Here is a 22,692-nt window from a genome sequence, read left to right on the forward strand (position 1 = left end):
GTGTTTTTAACACTATAAATTATGTTTGCGAAAGAGATCACATGTAATATTATTAAAGAAACATGTAATACAAGAAAGCAATATGTTAAAGAGAGAGATTTTTTTGCTATCACTTGTAATTTTGAGGAAGTAGTGGGTTAGAAAACAAAATAACATGCGTTAAAGAAAAAAACACAATGGCGGAGATTACACGAGAGATTGAAAAATCAAAGAAGAAAGAAGGAGAATAAAACAAAACCTTTCTAATTTGGAAAATTGGCATAAATAATATAAAAAAAATTATAATTTATTCACTGACTAGTCTAAGCATTATAAGGTACTATACTCTATATTATCTATATTATATACTATTTTATCTTTCCCACAATCATCACCTTTACCATCTTGCCACCATCACCTTTACCTTCTACCACCATCAACATCACCATCATCACCTCTATACCACCATCACCATTAGGGTTCTTAATATACTATCTTTTAGGGCTTATATTTTCTCCAACCACTACCGTCGGAGAACCATCAGGCCACCGCCTGAGAACCGTCAGACCACCGCTACAGAACCGCCGGACCGCCCCGGAGAATCGTCGGAGAACCGTCGGACCGCCACCGGACTGCCGCCGTTTCACCGTCGGACCACCGTCCACCACCACCGCCGTCCATCCCTATCCACCACTACCCTTAAACCAAAAACCCAAAATAGTAATTTACCCTACCCTTGATCCTATTTTTCTATTTTTTTTGAATAGATGACTATATTATTTGTTAGTTTTTTTTTTGACTACTCAGCTAATTCACCCTTCTAATTTTGCTACCCTCTACAAAAAATACTCTAGAGAAGGTTAATTTATTAATTCTTTTTGAATATATACTCTGACATTTAGTATATATACTCTGATATTTAACCCAATACCAGGTAGCTTCCCCCATTCAACTTGAAGTTTTATGCTATTCCTCTACCTTCCTTCACCAGTTATACCCTAAAAGTGATTGCGACAAAGTGATGAAGGAGCAACTCGTTGTTATCCCATATTATTATTATGTGTTATCCCATGTTATTATTATGTGGAAGGTAAAACAAAACACATTATAGTTGCATACAATTTAAGGTACATAGGGGTTATATATGACCATATCCAACAACAAATACTAAATCGGCCTCTTTTAATTACATGACCCCAACGTAGATCCCTAGTAACATTGTCTTGACTCTGTAACACTACCTTCATTGAAAATTATCTATACAACTTCATATTCGTCTACATGAAATAAAATCATTTTCAGATGTCATCATGGTCACTGTCTCCATCGTTGTCATCATTTGGTGTCTCAAAGTTCATCATAAACCTAAGTGAGTCTCCTTCCTCTATTTCCCATTGCTTCTTCAGTGCAATGATCGCTCTCGAAGCAGCTGCAGCAATCGCCGGGTTACTGTCTTCAGCGAGTCTCTACGGAAAGGTTCATCGATAGGTAATTTAATATTGTTCAAATTCCAGTTTCAAAAATAGTCATCAATTTTTTTTTTCTTTTACCTGTAATGCTCCCATGCCTGCATTTCCTAGTGTCCACATGGATGGTGCAGCTGCTAAAGCATTAGCCAACGCTTTTCTACAACAAGAACCGGAAATAACCAAACGATGAAGTATCGGATAATCTCAAGAAACAAAATGTGTCCTAAGTATGAATTACATTAGTTAATACAAAACATATACAGACCAGAAGATAATGTCTATAGTACTATTGGAAAACTTTTTGTAATCAAATTTAGGCCATGCTAATATGCTATTCAGTATTGGCTTTTCCGTATCAATTCAGTAGTTACAGAACCGTACCGCATTAGATTGTTAGCAACTTAGAATCACAGCAGTAACACTATCTATGTATCAAGAAGAAGGTATAAAGAATGGTATGTTTCTTCTAAAGCAAAGAACTCACACAAGAGAGTTGGTAACAGATAACAGAATAGTGGTTTTACCTTGTATTGACGTCTGGAGAGATTGAGCATTCAGCCAAGAGAGATGCACTACTTTTACCATCCATCGCATCAAGGTCAATCAAAGTTGTAACTAACAACTCGAGCTGTTCAAACCAAAGTATAATATGATCATTTATGAAAAAGTTGGATTACCAGAAGTAAGAAAAAGAACGACNGTTTCTTCTAATAGCGAAGAAGTCACACAAGAAAGTTATTAACAGAACATAATAGAATAATGGTTTTACCTTGTATTGACGTCTGGAGAGATTGAGCATTCAGCCAAGAGAGATGCACTACTTTTACCATCCATCGCATCAAGGTCGATCAAAGTTGTGACTAACAACTCGAGCTGTTCAAACCAAAATATTATGATCATTTATGTAAAAGTTTGATTACCAGAAGTAAGAAAAAGAATGACAATTTTGGACCGACCTCTTCAGGGTCAGTGTAGTCAATTCCATCGGCTTCTGAGAGTGCTGATGCCATACTCTTGTAAGCTTCCTGTTTCAATATCAAAAAAGAAATCATCAGAGAGAAGAACACTTAAAGAACACAGCATTTTCACAAGTGGGATCAGACCTCAATAGCAGATATGCGATCAGATGAAACTTCCCCTGGAAAAAACTCTAGAGCTTTTCCATTCTTCTCAAGTGATATACGATCCGTGGTACCAGTTTCAGATGTAACCCCTCTTAAGATTCAAAAGAAAACTCCAATTTTAGATCTTGACATCAAGAAACCACACAAAAAAAAAAAACATACAGTGTCAAGGTCGTTATCTTACAAGCTGTTAACCATTTTGTTCACCATCATGTCATGAACGTTCTTGATGAACTACACCAGAACAGGACACATCAAGTGTCAATAAGAGAAGATGAATCAATACATATAAGACTTTGCTTTTACCTCTAAAGCCATTAATGCATCCTCCATTGCCCGTTGCTTCGCACGGTAATCTGCACGCCTTAAATCAGCCTGGAAAAATCAGGGTAAATCTCTTAACTGCCAGTTTAAACCCAATAATATATGTACATTGAGTAGTTACTGTTATCAGGTCAATACTTAGATCCGCTCACATAGTGATTATACCTCTAAGGCGCCATCACTCCAATGCTTATCAGCGGCATTTTTCAACTTAGACTCAGCTATGTTTTTAAATATCTATAGAGATAAACCAATTAAGAAAAGTAAGAGGAAACATAGCCAGAAGAACGGTTAGTATATGTGCATCTATAAATGAGAAGCATCATACAGTAGCAATATGATGAAGACGCTCAGCCTTTCTTTTGACATTACGATCTATCTTCTCTGTATCTTCTCTTGCCCGAGCTACATAGTAATACACCAACAAGACAGGATTAGAATACAGTGAAAGAAAAAAAGAAACACAAAATATGTAAGTGTGAAAGGGAACCATATCTCACCGTCCAGTTTAAGGAACCCGGACCCAAGAATCGCTACATCCTGGCGAGCACGAGCATCAAGTCTCATAATGCCACTGGAAAGGAATCAAAAACATATATCTCAACAACACACATAAGTAATGTATAAATGTTAAACATTTGGATATGAGAAAAAATACCGAGATAGAATAACAAAGTCACTACGAGCTCTCTCATTCACAAACTTAGCATCATTGGACACATAATCAACCAAAACTTGGCTTGAGTTATTACTTTTCCTCCTTGGCATCACTTGCTTCTCACCTTCTTTTTGTACAGTTTGGGAACTAACACATCACCAATAAGTATCAACAACACAACCAGTGCAAATGGAAGCTAAGAAAAAAACCAAAAGGGGCTTACTTAGTAGTTTCCGTGTCTTGTGATTTCCCAACAAAGCACAATGTAGAAGATCTCCGAGAACTAACAAAAGTGATATTCTTTGTACAACAAAGACCTTGCTTTAACTCTTCAACAGATAAACCCTTTTTAGCAACTAGAGGATGATGAACAAACGCCAACAAAACTCTTTGAGATCTTGACGCATTAACACTCTTCCCTAAACCTGGACTGTTTGGTACCACTTTGCTCACGTTAAGAGCCATTGGGATCAAACCTATAACAGAAAAAAAAATCGAAATTGATTCCCTTACACTTGTAAAGGCATCAAATTTATAAATCCTAAGTAATAAAGATACAATTTTTCTCACAAAGGGGAGATTTACCAATTGAATCAAACTCAAATTATTGAATTTTAAGACAAACCCATCAAGAAAAAACTGGAAAATTGGAGAGATGAAACAGTTCTTTGAAACCAATTCGATTCTAGAATGACATAAATATACAATTTTTTCACAAAGGCATCAAATTGTTGAATTTTAAGACAAACCCATCTAGGAAAAATTGGGAATTGGAGAGATATAACAGTGATGAACACAGAGTCTTGTTAGAGAGAGAGAGAGAGAGGAGACAAACCTTGTGGGGAAGAGATGAAGAAGAAGAGTAATATCCAAAGAAGGATTAAGGATATTAAGAGGAGAAGGAAGGAGACAAAGAAGTGGAATTATGGGAACGGGAAGTGAAAATTGTAGCCACAAGAGTTACTTGTGGACCAGTGTGAGCCAACCATGCCGTACGTTTCCTTTCTATTTCGATTCTCTGGTCATTGTAATAGTGGGCACCACTCTTTCCCTTAATATCATCAGTCTCAATTTGGTTAAACACTTCGGTTGCATAAATTTTGGATTTCTTTTTTTTAATAAAGTTTTATATATCTTTCCTAATTATAAGAAATTTCTGTTAGATGTATGTATTAATGAAACTAATATGGTAAAACATTATTAAGAACATATTAAAAATATGTTTAGTTGCTTTTTAAATAAATTGATCATTTTTATATTAAATAAAGTTATGGTTCATATTCAATAATTATTTTATAAAATCTATATATACTTATTTAAACAATGTTATTAAAGTTTAACCCTAGTATCATGTGGCATATTACAAAAAAGCCACTACATTTAAATTAATTTAATAACTAACAAAAGAAAAACTTATATTGATTTATAAAATAATAAAACAATATTTTCAAAATTATTTAAAGAAACTATTTAACATATTCTATTTATTGTTTCTGAAATCTTAGGAAACAGTAACAAACTAGTTATAACAATTATAAAACCTAATTTTATTTATAAAACTAAGATTAAATATTTTCATATCTAAATCATTTAATAATGACAAATATATTTTAAAATTAAGATATAACATTAATTATATTTTAAAAATATATCTATATACTTATTTAAACAATGTTGTTAGAACTTTAACCAGATTTGATGTGGCATATTACGAAAATGCTATTATATTTGAATTCATCTAATAACTAACAAAAGAAATATCTATATTTGTTTACAAAATACTAAATCAATATTTTTAAAATTATTTAATAAAATTATTTAACAGATTCTATTTATAGTACAGTGTGGGTCACTATCTAGTTCTTTTGTTATATCGTTAAAATTGTAAAAGTATTTAAGTTTCTATCATAGTGAGTTGTTGAATGCCACATAAGACTAGAAAATTTTGATAAAAAAAAACAATGAGTAAAATAGATTAGAAAACACAAATAAAGATGTTAAGAAATCTTTTGGTGTATGCTATTTTTTTTTGGTGTTTTTTCCCTTTTCTTATGAAACATTTGTATTTATAATTGTGGAGCCATTGAATGTTTTCATCTACTTTTAGTAAAGTATGTAGGTATTTGGACTTGAAATACATAGCCAGTGGCGGACCTAGGAACTTTTTTAACCCAGGTCAAAACATAAAGAAAAAAAATCGTCTTTAATATAAATATAAAAATCCTACAATGTTAAAAAAAATTATAAAAGCATCATACGATCTTTCATGTTCTGAAATCGTGTCATCACAGTTTCGTTTGTAATAGTTTTGAATACATCTTTCTCGATAAAACAAACTAAACAATCATTCAAAAATTGATCTCCAATCCGATTGCGTCGATATGTCTTTACGATCTTCATGGCTGAAAAACATCTCTCAACAGTTGCAGTAGCAACAGACAAAATCAAAACCAACTTCAAAAGCCTATAAACCAAAGGATATGACATATGTTTTCGTGTTTCCACCAACATTCTAGCAAGGTCTCCAAGATTCTCCAAATTAGAAAATCTTTCATCATGTCGAACATTATCAATGTAGATACATAATTCTTGCTCAAGAGAAATGAGCTCCCCTGAACTGAAGTCATCTGAGTAGAACTTAGATAACCTCAACAATTTTGAGAGATCAAACTCAGTAAATGCATCGATGGGAGATAGTGAAGCAGCACAAATAAGCAATTCAGTGTTCACCTCATTAAAGCAGTCGTTAAATTCTTGAAGCTGCAAATCCAAGACAGAATATAAGCAATTGATCTTGTAATGATGCATATTTGATACTCCTGTCTTTTTTCTTCATCTTTTTGAGTCTATAAAATCTGCCTCCATCTCAACCTTTTCAAGCTTATGTTTTTCACAAAACAAATAAACTTTCGTCATGAGAGAATTTTACCCACCATCCCTAAACAACTGGAGTTGTCTCTTAGTTGATTTCACTAATGACATAGCATTTAAAATATCATGATCTCTTCTTTGCAGCGCCACTGACAAGGTATTTGTGAGTCCTAAAAGGTGTATCATCATATGCAAATAAAACACAAAATCAAAGCTATGAAAGTAATCAAGGAGACCATGAGCTTGACGTCTTTTCAAGTCATCTGCGCCTTCATTCTCAATGTACTCAAGCACCTTGATGATAGAAGAAAACAACTGAATCACCCGCAATAGAGTTCTGTAGTGAGAATTCCAATGAGTATACCCTGGTCTTTGAAGAGAGATCTTTTGATTCAATCTTGTTCCTGTACTGATTTCACCATTATTAATTTCTTTCATAATTTCCTTTTTGTAACTGTCTCGGATCATATCTTTCCTTTTGCATGAGGCTCCCACTACATTCAGTAACAGAGAAATCATATCAAAAAGTCGCCAACATTAAAATGTTTTTTTTGCAACTGCCACAACAACTAATTGAAGTTGATGAGCAAAGCAATGAACATAATATGCTGATGTGCTTTCCCTCTGAATTAATGATCTTAATCCATTGAACTCGCCTTTCATGTTACTTGCTCCGTCATACCCTTGTCCTCTCACCCTTTTTATGCTCAATCCATATTTAGCAAACAAATCATCAATAGCAAATTTCAAAGATGTTGCAGAAGTCTCACTCACATGTGTGATACTCATAAATCTCTCTTTGACTATCCCACCTTTATCAACAAATCGAAACACTACCGCCATTTGCTCTTTGTCGGAAACATCAGCAGATTCATCCACCAGCAAACCGAAAACATCATGATTAATTTCTTCAATAACATATTTGACTACCTCTTCTGCAAAACAATGCACAATATCTTTCTGAATCTTAGGAGACTTCATCTGATTATTTCCAGGAGCATTATCTAAAATAACCTTACTCACAACTTCATTCTGATCAGCAGTGTACTTCAAGAGTTCCACAAAGTTTCCTCTATTGACAAAATTTTCTTATTCATCATGAACACGAAAAGCTAATCCTTGTTGCAATAAGTATCTTAAAGCATCAACAGAAGCATTCAACCAAATTTGATACTCATTTTTTGTAATATCGTCTTGTTTATGCAAAGCATGCTCAATAGATTGACCTTGTTTCATCAAGTTTTCACACTTCATAACTGCATTGTTGTAAAAACTATCAACACCTCCCACATGTCCTGAAAAACTCTTGAAATCATTCCACCTACAGAATCCATTTGTGATAAATGCATCACTTTTTACGCATTTACCAGCATTATCTCTGAACAAGTAACAACACAGACAAAAAGCTTTTTCTTTTTTCACACTGTACTCTAACCAATTTCTATATTGATCAAACCAAGCTGGATTAAATCGCCTCAATGTGTTTCCTATCAATATTTGTTTTAAAGTATGCCCACGAGGTTGACAAGGACCACGAATCAAGTATTTTCGAATTACCTCATCTCTTTGATTCGGATGATAATCTGTTATTCTTTTTCGATCAGCAGGATCCCAAGGTTAATCAATATCATCTGATTCACTGCAAAGTGGAGATGGTGGTTCATTGCAAGGTGTAGATGGTGGTTCACTGCGAGGTGTAGATGGTTCTTTTCTTTTATAGTAGTTTTTCAAAGTATTTATTGTTTCGTCTGAAAAAATTAGAAAAAAAAATTGTCAACATAAAATAAAACCATGTATTGGAATTTTTATTTCTAAATATAATTTTTTTTTAAAAATTGATTATAAAACAAAATCTAGTTTTGTATCTAATAAACTTACTTGGTTTGAAGAATCTGATGTACTGAAGGCGTGAAGCATAAAAATTGAAAACAGTCACGGACACACCAACACGACGATCGTTGCTTCTTTCTCTTTTTTGGTCGACTTAAAAAAGATGGTACTTCTTTGTTTAATATATACGCACAGAATAAATTATTAGGGTAAACAAATTGGGCCAGATTTGTTTTTAATTATAAGAAATAAAAGGCTTCGATCTTCTCTTTGTTATGGGCTAGTGGACTTTCGTTTTCATAAATTAAGGGAGGTCAGATTTTTAAAACTTGTTTGGTTGGAATCATATAACACTAAAAAAAACTCTAAAACTACGAAATAATTTTTTTTTTCAAAATTTGGGCAGGTCAGCTGACCTCCCATTAATACACGTGGGTCTGCCCCTGTACATAACGACCATCTTGTTATATTGTTATATATGTAGTCAAATCCATTCTTTTAAACCTCTCTGCATGCATCACTATATTTTTTGAAACCAGAGTGTTACTGTGACACCCCGGTTTCAGAGACTTGCAGAGATGTTTAAAAAAATTGAGTTGGCCACCTATGTCATCAAAATGCACTTATCTTTTCGTTCAAGAGTCATGAGAGAACCCCAAAGTTAAGCGTGCTTGAGCTGCAGTAGTTTTAGGATGGGTGACCTTGTGGGAAGTGATTGTCATAATTGTGTGAGTGAGAACAAAACACAGTGTGGTGATATGTAGAGATGACAACAAGTTTTTAAAGCCTCTCGAACGTAGCAAACCGGTCGTCGGATATGGATGAGCTCACAGGCCTAGTGAGAGGACGTGATGCCCATTAAAAAAGATGGGCTCATAGACTCGGAGTAGACATGGGACCCACTTGGAGGTGGCGGTAGGAGCGTTACAAGTGGTATTAGGCCGAACCCAGATGAGTGTTGAGTCAAGTGGGATCACACTGTCAGGAGATGACGGACTTGGTGCGCAACAATGACGTTGCAATTTGTTAGTGGGGTGAATTGTGACATCCCGGTTTAAGAGACTTGCGGAGAGGTTTAAAATAACTGATTTGACCACCTATGTCACCAAAGTGCACTTATCTTTTCGGTCAATGGTCCTGAGAGAACTTCAGAGTTAAGCGTGTTTGAACTGGAGTAGTTTTTGGGAAGTGACTGTCAGAACTGTGTGAGTGAGGACAAAACGCATGAAAAATCGTGTGATGATTTGTAGGAACGGTAACAAGACTTTAAAGCCTCCCAGACGTAGCAAACCAGCCGTCAAATATAGATGGGCTCACAGGTCTAGTGAGAGAAACAAATTCTGTAGATTTTTTATTTAGGAAATTATGTCGGATTAGGTTTATAAAGGAGAATTAAGGTTTTAATTTTATAATTGGAAAAAATTATATGTCGGTTTGAGTTTATAAAAGAATGATTAGGGTTTAGATTTTACAATTAAACGAAATTATATATCGGTTTGGGTTTACAAAATAGTGGAGTGAATGAAGAGGTTCATCCCTAGGGTATTGTTCTTAAAAAAAATAAAAATAAAAGTAAATAATTTTGCCTTAATAGATAATATTTGATAGAAGAACCATACAAATAAAACTCCCTCTAAAGTCAAGTTAACGATGGGACAAACCTCTTTTGTTGCCTTAATTAATAATTACCACAATTATAACTAAACCTAAAGTTTTAGTATTTGAGAGAAAAAACATATGCTCTTAATTTTTTTCCAATAAAATGGATGTAGATGCCAATATAGAGTTGGGCAAAACAGCCCTAGCTCCAGTGGGTAGGATAGAAGGCAGTGGCCCATGTGACCATCAATAATTTCAAAAAAAGAATTATGTTTAAGGATCCATTTAAAAATAATATATAAATATAGTCCTAATTCTGAACATTTTAATGTATATTAAAGTCCATTTTGTAGAAATGAATTTTAAGAAGGCCCGAACAAGTTTTTTTTAAGACATAAATAGGTCTAAATTTACTAAAAAATCAGTGTATATATAGCTTAAGGGTCTAAAAAGTATATTTTTTGTCATAGAGCTCTAAATACTATTGAGTCAGCTGAACTTAAACTTTAAAAGTATATGAATGGGCTTTAGAGGTTAGTACTCCATGTGTTTGAGCAAAAGCATGAGGCACAATATTGCTCAAATCATAAAATCTAAATTCTAAAAGCTGATCTATTTTTAAAAAGCTACACGTAATATATTTATCCTTTTTTATAACATAAGTACGAAGATGCTTTTTCCTAATTGTCTATATTTTCTTATAGTCTCCAATCTATATTTATCCACTCTTTTACAACATAAATACGAAGATACTTTTTCCTAATTATCTATATATTTTTTTTACGGTCTCCAATTTCTATTCTTCGAAAACTAAATTGTCACCTTGGGCGTTCGGTAAAACCCGAAGAAACCGAACCAGACAACCCAAAATTTTCGGTTATCAGGACAAACCGAAGAGAGTAGGTTAAACCGTTCGGCGTAATTGATTTGGGTAATCGGATTTCGGTTTGGTTCAGTTTGGTAATCGGACCGATCGGTTTATTAAAATCTGCAGCCATATATAAGCCTAACCCTAAACTATTAACCCTAGTTTTATTTCTCTTCTTCTTCGCCTCTGCCTCCTGTGATCCGAGATTCAAAAACTTCTCTAGTTCATATTTCTTTCCGATCTAATCAATAATCATCATCACATCTTCTTTCATTCTCTCAAATCTCAGTCGCAGTTAAGAAAGAAGCCTTTTATCAGAGATTCAACCTGTAAAATTTCTCAAGGGTAAACTCTTCTTCTTGGGAAAAAACGGCAAAAATCAACCTAAACTATTTCTCAAGCGCTTTTTCATACCTGAACTTTGGTACCATGTAAAAATCAACCTAAACCATCCGAAAATTCAAATTTTAAACCTGAACTAGGTGAATTTGGCCGATTTCAACATCTATTTAAAGGGTGTTAATTAGCGGGTTAACGGTGGCAAACACATGTTGAAATCAGCCGTTTTCCCCTTCTTCTTGGTCTTTAATTGATTCCACGTTTGATTCTTTGCTCTCTAAACTCTTCCTATATCTTGATAACTTCTTATTCGATTTGGAGAACTTTAGACTTTGAGTTTTCAACTTTCAAATCACAGATTATTCATTAGTCTTCTGTCTTTTGTTTGTGTTTTTGTCGTTGTAAGTCCTAAATAGATATATCTTTATTAAACTTTTCTATTTTTGTTCTTTGCAGGTGGAAAAATGCATACCCGAGAACTGTCACTCTATGCTGCCTCAACTCGCCGTCATAGTTCGCCGCCTCAGCTCGTCGTTATAGTTCTTTGCAGCTGCACATCATCATTTCTGGAAAACCTAATGGATCTGGCCATTTGGGATTGTAACTATTGGACGTGTTTCAGATTGATTTAGTTTGTTTTGGACCGGTATATTTTATTAGGTCCATTATTATTTTGGTGGTTTGTAAATTTTTTATGTTAATTTAGCCCATAATCTTATTTTTTTTGTTTATTCGGTTTAAATTAACCAAATTAGAAAAAATTGGATAAAATTCGGAATTGATTTAAAACCTAATTACTGACCCGAATAAACCGTGTACCGATTAACCCGAACCGAATAATCCGAACCAGCTGAACGCCGAGGAAAACTAAATTGTAACATAATTTAACCATATGGCCTAAAATATAAACTCAAAATGCTAAGCCACAAACTTCAAAACTTATAAGCTCTTAACCTCAAATTCTAATCTTAATCCCCCAATAGCCTAAATGATAATATTTCTTTTATTTGAAAATATATATATATTACACCGAATTTCTTTATTTATTCTCACCCTTTTTGTTTTACAGCAAAAGTTTGTAATCATCTCTTATTTTATTCCATTTCTCTAATTTCAATTTCTCTATCTACGTTATACAATTGAGGAAAATTTAATTTATCAATACGGTATTTTGAACGAACAAATTCATGTACCCCAGCTATATATTACTCTATTCAAAAAAATCAAATAAAAAAGTTGAGAAATGACGTCAGAAAGAAAAAAGAAAAAAAAGTAAAAGAGAGAAGAAGTGTTAAACCCAACCATTTTTGACTTGATAAAAAGCTTCAACGCTCTCCTTCTCCGTCGCTCTCCGCCGCGTCCGAATTCCCCCCAAATCCTCCTCTTCTCCGATCAATTCTTCCCAAGTAAGCTTCTTCCTCGATTCTCTTCTCACACCAATCGTAATTGTTTCCTGAGTTCTCCGTGTATACACATACGTTCTTCACTTTCACAGTTTTTTTTCTTTCTTTCTTTGTTCTCGATCTCTCAAATCAAAGAGATTAAGAAACCTAATTCCTATTGTTCTAATGTAATGCAATGGTATTAGGAACGGTGACCTATGATTTCAAAGATTTGGATTCGAATTATTCTGTTTTCGATTCTTAAATTGGAACCTAATTTTTTTTTTGTGATCAAGTCCGTCACAGTGATGTAGAAACCCTAATTTCTTGATTCTGTTAGGTGCATAGTGATTGATATAGCTATTTTTCAGCTCTTGTTCTGTTGTTTGTTTCACAGGTGTGTGTGTATGTGTTGAGAGAGGAACCATAGTGTTAAACATTTCATAATGGAAGTTTGCAATTGTATTGAACCGCAATGGCCGGCGGATGAACTGTTAATGAAATATCAATACATCTCAGATTTCTTCATTGCGATTGCGTATTTCTCAATTCCTCTCGAGCTGATATACTTTGTGAAGAAATCTGCGGTTTTCCCTTATAGATGGGTGCTTGTTCAGTTTGGTGCTTTTATCGTTCTTTGTGGTGCGACGCATCTTATAAACTTGTGGACTTTCACTACACATTCGAGAACCGTAGCGCTTGTGATGACTACCGCAAAGGGGTTAACCGCTGCTGTCTCGTGTGCTACTGCTTTGATGCTCGTTCATATTATTCCTGATCTGTTGAGTGTTAAGACCAGGGAGCTGTTCTTGAAAAATAAAGCTGCTGAGCTTGATAGAGAAATGGGATTGATTCGAACTCAGGAAGAAACTGGACGGCATGTCAGAATGCTGACTCATGAGATAAGAAGCACGTTAGATAGACATACTATTTTAAAGACTACACTTGTTGAGCTTGGTAGAACATTAGCTTTGGAGGAGTGTGCGTTGTGGATGCCTACTAGGACTGGGTTAGAGCTACAACTGTCTTATACACTTCGTCAGCAACATCCTGTTGAGTATACGGTTCCCATTCAATTACCGGTGATCAACCAAGTGTTTGGTACTAGTAGGGCTGTAAAGATATCTCCTAATTCCCCTGTGGCTAGGTTGAGACCTGTCACTGGGAAATATATGCTTGGGGAGGTGGTCGCTGTGAGGGTTCCACTTCTCCACCTTTCCAATTTTCAGATTAATGACTGGCCTGAGCTTTCAACAAAGAAATATGCTCTGATGGTCTTGATGCTTCCTTCAGATAGTGCAAGGCAATGGCATGTCCATGAGTTGGAACTCGTTGAAGTTGTTGCTGATCAGGTTCAGCATAATTTCTCTTTCTCATGTTTTTTTTCTTTTGTTTCTTATAGTTTGGTTCAGTCTGAAGTTTGGTATTAAATCTTTTCTAAACTTTTCTTCTCTTATTCCAGGTGGCTGTAGCTCTCTCACATGCTGCGATCCTAGAAGAGTCAATGCGAGCTAGGGACCTTCTCATGGAGCAGAATGTTGCTCTTGATCTAGCAAGACAAGAAGCAGAAACAGCGATCCGTGCCCGTAATGATTTCCTGGCAGTTATGAACCATGAGATGCGAACTCCAATGCACGCGATCATTGCACTCTCTTCCTTACTCCAAGAGACGGAATTAACCCCTGAACAAAGGCTGATGGTGGAAACAATACTTAAAAGTAGTAACCTTTTGGCAACTTTGATGAATGATGTCTTGGATCTTTCAAGGTTAGAAGATGGAAGTCTTCAACTTGAACTCGGGACATTTAATCTTCATACTTTATTTAGAGAGGTAATTACTACTATGTCAATTTTTGAATTGTTCTATGTTTCAGAAGGTATACTATTTGTGTACTTAATTGATACATTTGAATCTTGGTGCAGATCCTCAGTCTGATAAAGCCTATCGCAGTTGTTAAGAAATTACCTATCACACTAAATCTTGCACCTGATTTGCCAGAATTTGTCGTTGGGGATGAGAAACGGCTAATGCAGATAATATTAAATATAGTTGGTAATGCTGTGAAATTCTCCAAACAAGGTAGTATCTCCGTAGCCGCTCTTGTCACCAAGTCAGACACTAGAGCTGCTGACCTTTTTGTCGTGCCAACGGGGAGTCATTTCTACTTGAGAGTGAAGGTTAGTATCTTACACAAGCATCTTGTATCTTAAACCATACCTGAACGTATTTCTTAGGTCTTAATCGTGGCGATTATTCAAATATAGGTAAAAGACTCTGGAGCAGGAATAAATCCTCAAGACATTCCGAAGCTATTTACTAAATTTGCTCAAACACAATCTTTAGCGACGAGAAGTTCGGGAGGTAGTGGGCTTGGCCTCGCCATCTCCAAGAGGTTGAGCCTTATTTAGAGACACTTCTATGCTTTCTAATTTTTCTTCTCTCTTTGGTATTGCTAACAGTTTGCTCATGTGCGTTTGATATGACAAGGTTTGTGAATTTGATGGAGGGTAACATTTGGATTGAGAGCGATGGTCTTGGAAAAGGATGCACGGCTATCTTTGATGTTAAACTTGGGATTTCAGTGCGTTCAAACGAATCTAAACAGTCAGGCATACCAAAGGTTCCAGCCATTCCTCGGCATGCAAATTTCACTGGACTTAAGGTTCTTGTCATGGATGAGGACGGGTTAGTATAAGCCTCTCTCCTTGCGAAAATACTCGCCTTACTCCCTGCACATGGAGAAATTGGCGTGTGGAAGAAACACAGCCTGAATCTTATTGGAAGTGATTATTTTGGTTGCAGGGTAAGTAGAATGGTGACGAAGGGACTTCTTGTACACCTTGGATGCGAAGTGACCACGGTGAGTTCAAACGAGGAGTGTCTCCGAGTTGTGTCCCAGGAGCACAAAGTGGTCTTCATGGACGTGTGCATGCCCGGGGTCCAAAACTACCAAATCGCCATCCGTATACACGAAAAATTCACAAAACAACGCCACCAACGGCCACTGCTCGTGGCACTCACTGGTAACACCGACAAATCCACAAAGGAGAAGTGCATGAGCTTTGGTCTAGACGGTGTTTTACTCAAACCTGTATCTCTCGACAACATGAGAGACGTTCTGTCTGATCTTCTTGAACGCCGGGTTCTGTACGAGGGCATGTAAAGGCATCGCCCCGCCCCACCCCACCCAGAGGAGTGATTCTGCTCCCGGCTTTTGCTCCCGTAAAACATCGGAAGCTGATGTTCTCTGGTTTAATGTGTACATATCAGAGAGAGACTGTGGGATTGTTTTGGATGATGTCTAAAACCAGAAAGGAAATAACTTAAAACAGAAACTCTAGGCCGGTCTGTATCGTTGGCGATCCGGTTAGAGAGGAACTAGACGTTGATGGTAAAATTATACCATTCCATATTACATGTATGAATATATGATTGATGTTGTTGTATCCTTATATATCAGTTACATTCTTATTAAAATATTCGGATTGAGTCATGGACGCTTGTTGCGTGCATGTGTGATGTTGATGCGGTATCATGACGTTAAAATTTGTTGTTTACACTTTCGATGTGGTATTGTAACGTCAATTTATAATGAAAAAAAATAGGAAAAAGAAAAAGGTTCGATGAAATGCCAAAACAGATGAAGTAATAATGTAACTGCCGTTAACGGTCGTTAAGTTGCGACTCAAATCCACCGACCTATTCCCCCTAAACTTAATTACTTTATCGCACATATTCCTGAAACTTTCAACTGTGCCAATTTCCCTCTAAACTCTAATAAATTTTGAATTTTCCACACCAATTATACAAATACGGATTAAACCCCCAAATCGTGAAACGGAGTTAATTTGCCGTTAACAGATGATGATTAGGACGACACGTAAGCACTAAAACGATTGCGTTTTAGCACTAAACCCATCGTTTTACAGACACAAAACGACGTCGTATAACGAATTGGGGGTTTATTCGATTTAGGGTTTTTATTTCTTCTTCCTTCGCAAAAGTGAGAAACTGAAACAAAGAGAAACACTTAGAGATCGATAATCGAAGCTGTTGTAGCTGAAATGGGTGAAAGAGGAAGAGGATTTCCGAAGAAATGTAGATGTGGAGAGAATGCATTTTTGAGGACATCAAAGACTGTGAAAAATCCAAGGAGACTTTTTAATGCTTGTCCAAATGGAGATGAGGTAATGGTTTTTAATGCTTTTTAATGCACACATACAATGCTCAACTTGTGGCAATAACTCAGAAACATCATTCAATAAACCCTGAAATCATCAAAGAATAATTATTATGCGGTAAATAATAACAAGATGAAAGTTGTAGAGTCCCTTGTAATTACCTTTTGTCTGTCTGAAATCAGTGTAAAACCAGCACCATCTCGCAGATTCAAATCAGACTGCAACTTTCCAATGAACCACTTCCAGTTTTCTTCATCCTCTTTGTCCACCACAGCCCATGCAAGTGGATACATTTGATTATTTGAATCGCGTCCCACGACAGCCAAAAACTGTCCTTTTGTGTAGTATTTGAGAAAGCAACCATCAATGCCAAATATTGGACGAGAATATTGACACCATGTTTTCTTAATCCTAGCAAAGCACACGTAACATCTGTAGAAGACATCTAGTCCTCCACCTTCTCCCTCAAATGTATTTACCTCCACAGTTGATCCTACATTAGAACTACAAAAAAACGAAAAACACAAAAATTATCAATGCACAAATTTATAACACATACAAAATCAACAAAGAAAGAGTGAAAGAGTGACTTACTCTAATAGCTCAAGTCGATAATCTTTGAGTCTTGAGTATTGCTCAACATGCTCTTCTTGAATAATCTCTAATGCTATTGCCTTTGTCTTCCTACATCACTAGATGCGATCAAATTCCAACGCTTCATCATATCCGCTTGAATGACCTTAGGCATCAGTTTCGGGTTCTCTCTGAATTCATCCAAAAACAACCTAGCAATAACCTCTTGAGTAATAATCTTGCTATAACCAGTAACGTTGCAGCTGTGATCATCATTGAAGGCTTTCACCATCCACTTATGCAATGTTGTTTCATAAGAACAATAAATTCTCCATGCACAGGGTTCAATCTCTTCTTCTTCTTCATTTTCGGGATTCTCTCCTTGTTCCTTATCTCCGGTTTCTCCTTGATCTTTATATGCGGTCCCTCCTTGCTCTACGGTTTCTTGTCCATCACCGGCATTTGGATCCTCTCCTTTATGTGCACATCCACTTACACATTTAAGTTCTGATCTGTCTTTATCCCATCACACATATTTAATATTTCTTCCTGTCTTTAACACATAATCCACAATTGCTTTCTTGAACGGCTCTAAGCTGTCAAACACTTGCTTAAATTTCAGCTCACCACTACCTTTCACATATCTTACATACTCCTCAGTCTCATCATCTTCACCACCAGACTCCACAGGTGTCGCATACTCATCATACTCATCATCTAAATCAACAAAACCAGCCACATTTCTTTCCACTCTTACTTCTTCTTCAAACTGTTCAGCTTCACAAACTCTTTCTTCTTCATTGGCTTCTTCCTCAGCTCCATCATAATAAGGCTCCACAAATATATCAAAGTTTTTTATATAAGCTGATGCTAAACACATTTTCTTGAAATTTGCATCACCATTTGTCACTGCTTTCCGGTCTTCTTGTTCTTCAAAAGGCAACTTATACCATACTCGTTGACCATACAAACTAACGGGAAGATGATTCATCATTTGTTCAAATAGCTCACTCGCTTTTGCTTCTATATATCGAACACAACCACCATCGTAGTAGACATGGCGACCAATCTTTACAAATTTTCCATTGTGGTAACAAGCAAATTTGACGACTGAGGCCTCCTCTTCGAGACCACTGCATCAAATGTCCACAATTTTAATGTTATTAACTCTTTTACACATTTCGTCGAACACATGGCGGACACTAAATAAAATTACAATCTAATCATGTGAATCTTATAGACAATACATGAGTTATATCATACGATGAATGCTAGACAAAATCTATCAACTACAACAACAAAATTGAATAGAGATCTAACAAATACAAGTAAAAAAAACTCCATGTACCTCATTGTCGAGCTCACTGATTTCGTACAAAGCAACCAACAAAACTGAGTTAATCTCCAAATCAAACACAAATCAAACAAAGGACTCGTTCAATTTCTCCTTCGCTCCTCCATCTCTCAGTGTTTCTCTTTGTTTTACTCTCTCAATTTTCCAATTTCGTTTGTGAAGGAAGGAAGAAGACGAACCCTAAATCGAGAAAAAACATCCAATTCTATAAACGACGTCGTTTTGCTTTTGGCCTAAGAACGTTTTTGAGTGTTAATCGACATCGTTTTAATGCTTACGTGTAGTCCTAGTCATCATCCTGTTAACGACACATTAACTCCGTTTCACGATTTGGGGGTTTAATCCATATTTGTATAATTGGTGTGGGAAATTCAAAATTTATTAGAGTTTAGAAGGGAATTGGCACAGTTGAAAGTTTCAGGAATGTGTGCGATAAAGTAATTAAGTTCAGGGGGGAATATGCCGTTTTCCCATTCAGAGATGAAGTAATTTTTTTTTTCAACCATTGGCCGGCGGATTAGCTAAATTATTACATTTGTAGGAAGCGAAACTCGATCCTTAGTGTGATAGTGCCTTCAAAGATGGAATAATTTTTAATAACAATAAAAGTTGAGTATGAATATAAACGTAAAAAAATATAGATTTTTTTTTAACTCTTAAACTACATTAATATCAACGGTTTACGGATACAGAGTTGAAATCAGAGTAGATACAAGGTGGTATAGAGTGATGCATAGTGAAAACTGAATTCATATTTCTCTGAAGTTTAGCTAGTTTATCAGCTAGATGATTCGAACGCCTTGACGTCCATCGGAACCTGATGTTATCAAACCTTGTTGCCCATCCTTTAATCTCTTCTAGTCAGTTGTATATATCAAAGCGTAAATTGGGGGCTGTTAAGCGCATTAATCAATGATTGGCAGTCACCTTCAAAGATTATGCGTGTGTAACCACGGGTCAATGATTGTTTCATGGCAGAGATTAAACTTTGGCATTCGGCTTCAATAGCAGACTTGACTATAGATCTGTTGCTTGACCTGCTTCTCTAAAATGACCTTAATCATCATGAATTATCCATGCTCACGTAGCCTGTCTGTCACCATTGATGAAGCTGCCATCAAAAAGTTTCGATCTTTATTTTTGTTTTTTCTCGTTAAATTTTAGTATTATTTTGCTAATTTTGTAATGATTATTAATGGTCGGTAAATCGTGGGTAAGTATCCACCAATAATTAAAAATAATAATTATTTTTAAGATTAGATATACTATAGCGAGGTATTTAACGTCTAGAAAAAAAATATGAGACATTTTTTAAACAAAGTTTTATTAATATACTTTTAAATATATTTTACAGTAAAACTTTTATAAATTAATAATGTTGATAGCACAAAAATTTATTAATTTATCAATAATTATTAATTTAAAGAGAAATTTTTGTTTTGGTAATTTTTTATAAAAATATTTAAAAATAAAATTTAATCTTTCTAATTAATATTTTTATAAGCTCAATTACAAGAAAATTAACAATTATCATTTTTTGAAAAGATGAATAAAAGCTTTTTATATACTAAAAATATTAGAAATGAACTCTAACCAAAAACTAATGTGTACATATATGAACATATATTTTGATAATTTTATATATTTTATTAACTTATATTACCGATGAAATCATGTATATATATAATGATTTTCAAAATAAAAAATATTATTTTATAATATTATCAAATGTGTCCAAAACCACACTAATATAATTTAAGACTAGAAAAAAAATATTAATTTAAAGCATTTATGAATTTACCCAATATTAATTTACATATGAAACTTTTAATGTGTGTTTTCAAAAATAATTTAAAAAAGAAAAACTTAAACATCTACATTTACAAAACCATAAAACTTAACAATGATTCTGAATAAAACTGTGAGATGCGCCGCTTACTAAAACAACAACAGTGGCGTCCCTTCGTTTCTGCAACAAAACTCAACAATGGCTTCTTCTTCTCATCCAAAACTAATCCAAATCCAAACGAACACCAACAAACCCTCATCAACGCCATCTCCAAATCCTTACAATCAAACGACACCTGGGAAACTCTCTCCACCAAATTCTCCTCCACTGATCTATCAGACTCCCTCGTCTACCAAATCCTTCTCCGATTCAAACAACCCGAAACAGCGAAACGAGCTTTAACCTTCTTCCACTGGTCAGCTCACACACGAAACCTCCGCCACGTAACAACCTCTTACGCCGTCGCGATTCACATCCTCGTTAGATCTCGTTTACTCATCGACGCTCGAGCTTTGATCGAATCGTCTATTTCCAATTCAGATTCAGATTTAGTCGATTCGTTGTTGGATACTTACGAGGTCTCTTCCTCTACACCACTCGTGTTTGATTTGGTTGTTCAATGTTACGCTAAGATTAGGTATTTGGAATCAGGATTCGAAGTTTTCAAGAGAATTTGTAGTTCTGGATTTTCTCCTAGTGTGATTACTTTGAATACGTTGATCCACTTCGCTGCGAAATCGAATCGGATCGATCTCGTTTGGAGGATTTACGAGTTCGCGATTGATAAGAGAGTGTATCCGAACGAGGCAACGATTCGGATTATGATCAGTGTGTTGTGTAAAGAAGGGAGATTGAAAGAAGTTGTTGATTTGTTAGATAGGATTCATGGGAAGAGATGTTCACCTCCTGTGATTGTTAATACTAGTTTGGTGTTTCGTGTTTTGGAATCGAATCGTATCGAGGAGAGTATGAGTTTGTTGAAGAGATTGTTGATGAAGAACATGGTTGTTGATACGATTGGTTACTCGACTGTTGTGTACGCGAAGACGAGAGAAGGGGATTTGGAGTCTGCGCGGAAGGTGTTTGACGAAATGCTTCAGAGAGGTTTTAGTGGGAATGCGTTTGTTTATACGGCTTTTGTTAAGGTTTGTTGCGAAAGAGGTGAGGTTGAAGAAGCGGAGCGGTTGATGAGTGAGATGGAGTGTTCTGGAATCAATCCGTATGAGGAAACTTTTGATTGTCTTATCGAGGGATGTGCGAGATTCGGGAGTGAAGAGAAAGGTTTGGAGTATTGCGAGGTAATGGTAGCGAGAGGGCTTTTGCCTAGTTGCTATGCTTTCAATGAGATGGTTAAGAGACTAAGAAAGATTGAGAATGTAGATCGCGCTAATGATGTTCTAACGAAGTCTATAGATAACGGGTTTGTCCCTGATGAACATACGTATTCTTATCTGATTCAAGGATTTGTGGAAGGAGGCGATATTGAACAAGCGCTTAAGCTGTTCTACGAGATGGAATATCGAAAAATCTCTCCCGGTTTTGAGGTGTTCAGGGCACTAATAACTGGACTTTGTTCTTGTGGTAAAGTTGAAGCCGGAGAAAAGTATTTGAGAATTATGAAAAGGAGATTGATACAGCCTAATGAAGATATATATGAGGCATTGAGTAAGGCGTTCCATAAAATTCGCGATGAAACAAATGCTGATAGAGTTTATGATGAGATGATTTCAATCAGATGATTCAATTTGCATGGTTAAGAATGTTTGGGTTGGATGATTTTAGTCTCCTTTGTAGCTTCATACGATCATTTATTGGAGGACCACACGAAAGAATGAAAGTCAACTTGTAGAAGCGTTATAAAAAAAACAAACTTTAGTAGTTCAGCAGCATCTCATTGTAAATTCTCAGAGAGATGTGTATGGGAATTAGCAAATAATTGTATGATTTTTGTAGTCACATTATACAAAATTTTCATTCATTCAAAAAAAAAAAAATCAACTTTAGAATAATTTTTTTTTTCTATATTATTGTTAAGTTTGGGTTTAGTCATAAAAATGTGTGATCATAACTTACTCATCTTCTCGAGATAAAAATTTGAGGCTCATAAAATATATTGACGATTAGTTTGTGTTCTAGTAAGAACCACATCCACTTTTGACTCTTTAGTATTCTTTAAAATTTTAACAAGATACAATTGTATGAGTCTACCACATTCATTATGTTTAAAAGATTCCTTTATACTTAAGTAGCAATGTAGCATGATATTACGTATCCAAAGTGATCGGGCTTTGGTCATATCCATAAATAAAAATAAAAATTCTAAATGTGGTAGATTGGATTATTCATGATCG

The 22,692-nt window shown here is 35.4% G+C and overlaps 3 protein-coding genes and 1 pseudogene across 7 annotated transcripts; 2 read left to right on the top strand and 2 right to left on the bottom strand.

Annotated features, from left to right (window-relative positions):
- LOC104701224 lies at nt 1,071–4,558 on the bottom strand. 4 transcript variants are annotated; one of them, XM_010416873.2, is made up of 13 exons: nt 4,390–4,558; nt 3,778–4,030; nt 3,555–3,701; nt 3,397–3,470; nt 3,225–3,301; nt 3,062–3,133; nt 2,879–2,947; nt 2,757–2,806; nt 2,552–2,663; nt 2,405–2,473; nt 2,218–2,321; nt 1,530–1,605; nt 1,071–1,445 (listed from the first exon to the last, which is right to left on the bottom strand). In XM_010416873.2, the coding sequence occupies exons 2-13, from the start codon at nt 4,017–4,019 to the stop codon at nt 1,278–1,280; spliced, it is 1,260 nt and encodes a 419-aa protein (XP_010415175.1). In that variant the 5' UTR covers nt 4,020–4,030; nt 4,390–4,558; the 3' UTR covers nt 1,071–1,277. The 4 variants fall into 4 exon arrangements, with proteins under 4 accessions (XP_010415175.1, XP_010415174.1, XP_010415173.1 ...); XM_010416872.2 differs by lacking the exons at nt 2,218–2,321; nt 4,390–4,558 and adding exons at nt 1,973–2,076; nt 4,304–4,382; XM_010416871.2 differs by lacking the exon at nt 4,390–4,558 and adding an exon at nt 4,304–4,381.
- Nucleotides 5,796–7,987, bottom strand: LOC104704654 (annotated as a pseudogene).
- On the top strand, nt 12,338–16,005 carry LOC104701225 (ethylene receptor 1-like). 2 transcript variants are annotated; one of them, XM_019227650.1, is made up of 7 exons: nt 12,338–12,467; nt 12,815–13,795; nt 13,906–14,274; nt 14,367–14,621; nt 14,709–14,836; nt 14,932–15,129; nt 15,247–16,005. In XM_019227650.1, exons 2-7 carry the CDS (start codon nt 12,890–12,892, stop codon nt 15,605–15,607), a joined length of 2,217 nt encoding a protein of 738 aa, XP_019083195.1. In that variant the 5' UTR covers nt 12,338–12,467; nt 12,815–12,889; the 3' UTR covers nt 15,608–16,005. The 2 variants fall into 2 exon arrangements, with proteins under 2 accessions (XP_019083195.1, XP_010415177.1); XM_010416875.2 differs by having other exon boundaries at nt 12,841–13,795.
- On the top strand, nt 20,463–22,161 carry LOC104701226 (pentatricopeptide repeat-containing protein At1g66345, mitochondrial-like). Its single transcript, XM_010416876.2, has one exon. The coding sequence runs from the start codon at nt 20,479–20,481 to the stop codon at nt 22,078–22,080; it is 1,602 nt and encodes a 533-aa protein (XP_010415178.1). The 5' UTR covers nt 20,463–20,478; the 3' UTR covers nt 22,081–22,161.

This window comes from Camelina sativa, chromosome 7 (assembly GCF_000633955.1).
Source record: "Camelina sativa cultivar DH55 chromosome 7, Cs, whole genome shotgun sequence".
NCBI classification, from domain to species: Eukaryota; Viridiplantae; Streptophyta; class Magnoliopsida; order Brassicales; family Brassicaceae; genus Camelina; species Camelina sativa.

Excerpts from the sequence above, each read along its gene's own strand:
- LOC104701224 (XM_010416872.2), bottom strand. Across the intron at positions 2,948-3,061 it reads GGAGTGATGGCGCCTTAGAG|GCTGATTTAAGGCGTGCAGA; the intron begins GTATAATCACTA and ends TGATTTTTCCAG. Across the intron at positions 1,606-1,972 it reads TCTCCAGACGTCAATACAAG|AAAAGCGTTGGCTAATGCTT; the intron begins GTAAAACCACTA and ends TTCTTGTTGTAG.
- LOC104701225 (XM_019227650.1), top strand. The coding sequence starts at position 12,890 with ATGGAAGTTTGCAATTGTATTGAACCGCAATGGCCGGCGGATGAACTG. Across the intron at positions 14,275-14,366 it reads TTCATACTTTATTTAGAGAG|ATCCTCAGTCTGATAAAGCC; the intron begins GTAATTACTACT and ends ATCTTGGTGCAG. Across the intron at positions 15,130-15,246 it reads CTTGTCATGGATGAGGACGG|GGTAAGTAGAATGGTGACGA; the intron begins GTTAGTATAAGC and ends TTTTGGTTGCAG.
- LOC104701226 (XM_010416876.2), top strand. The coding sequence starts at position 20,479 with ATGCGCCGCTTACTAAAACAACAACAGTGGCGTCCCTTCGTTTCTGCA.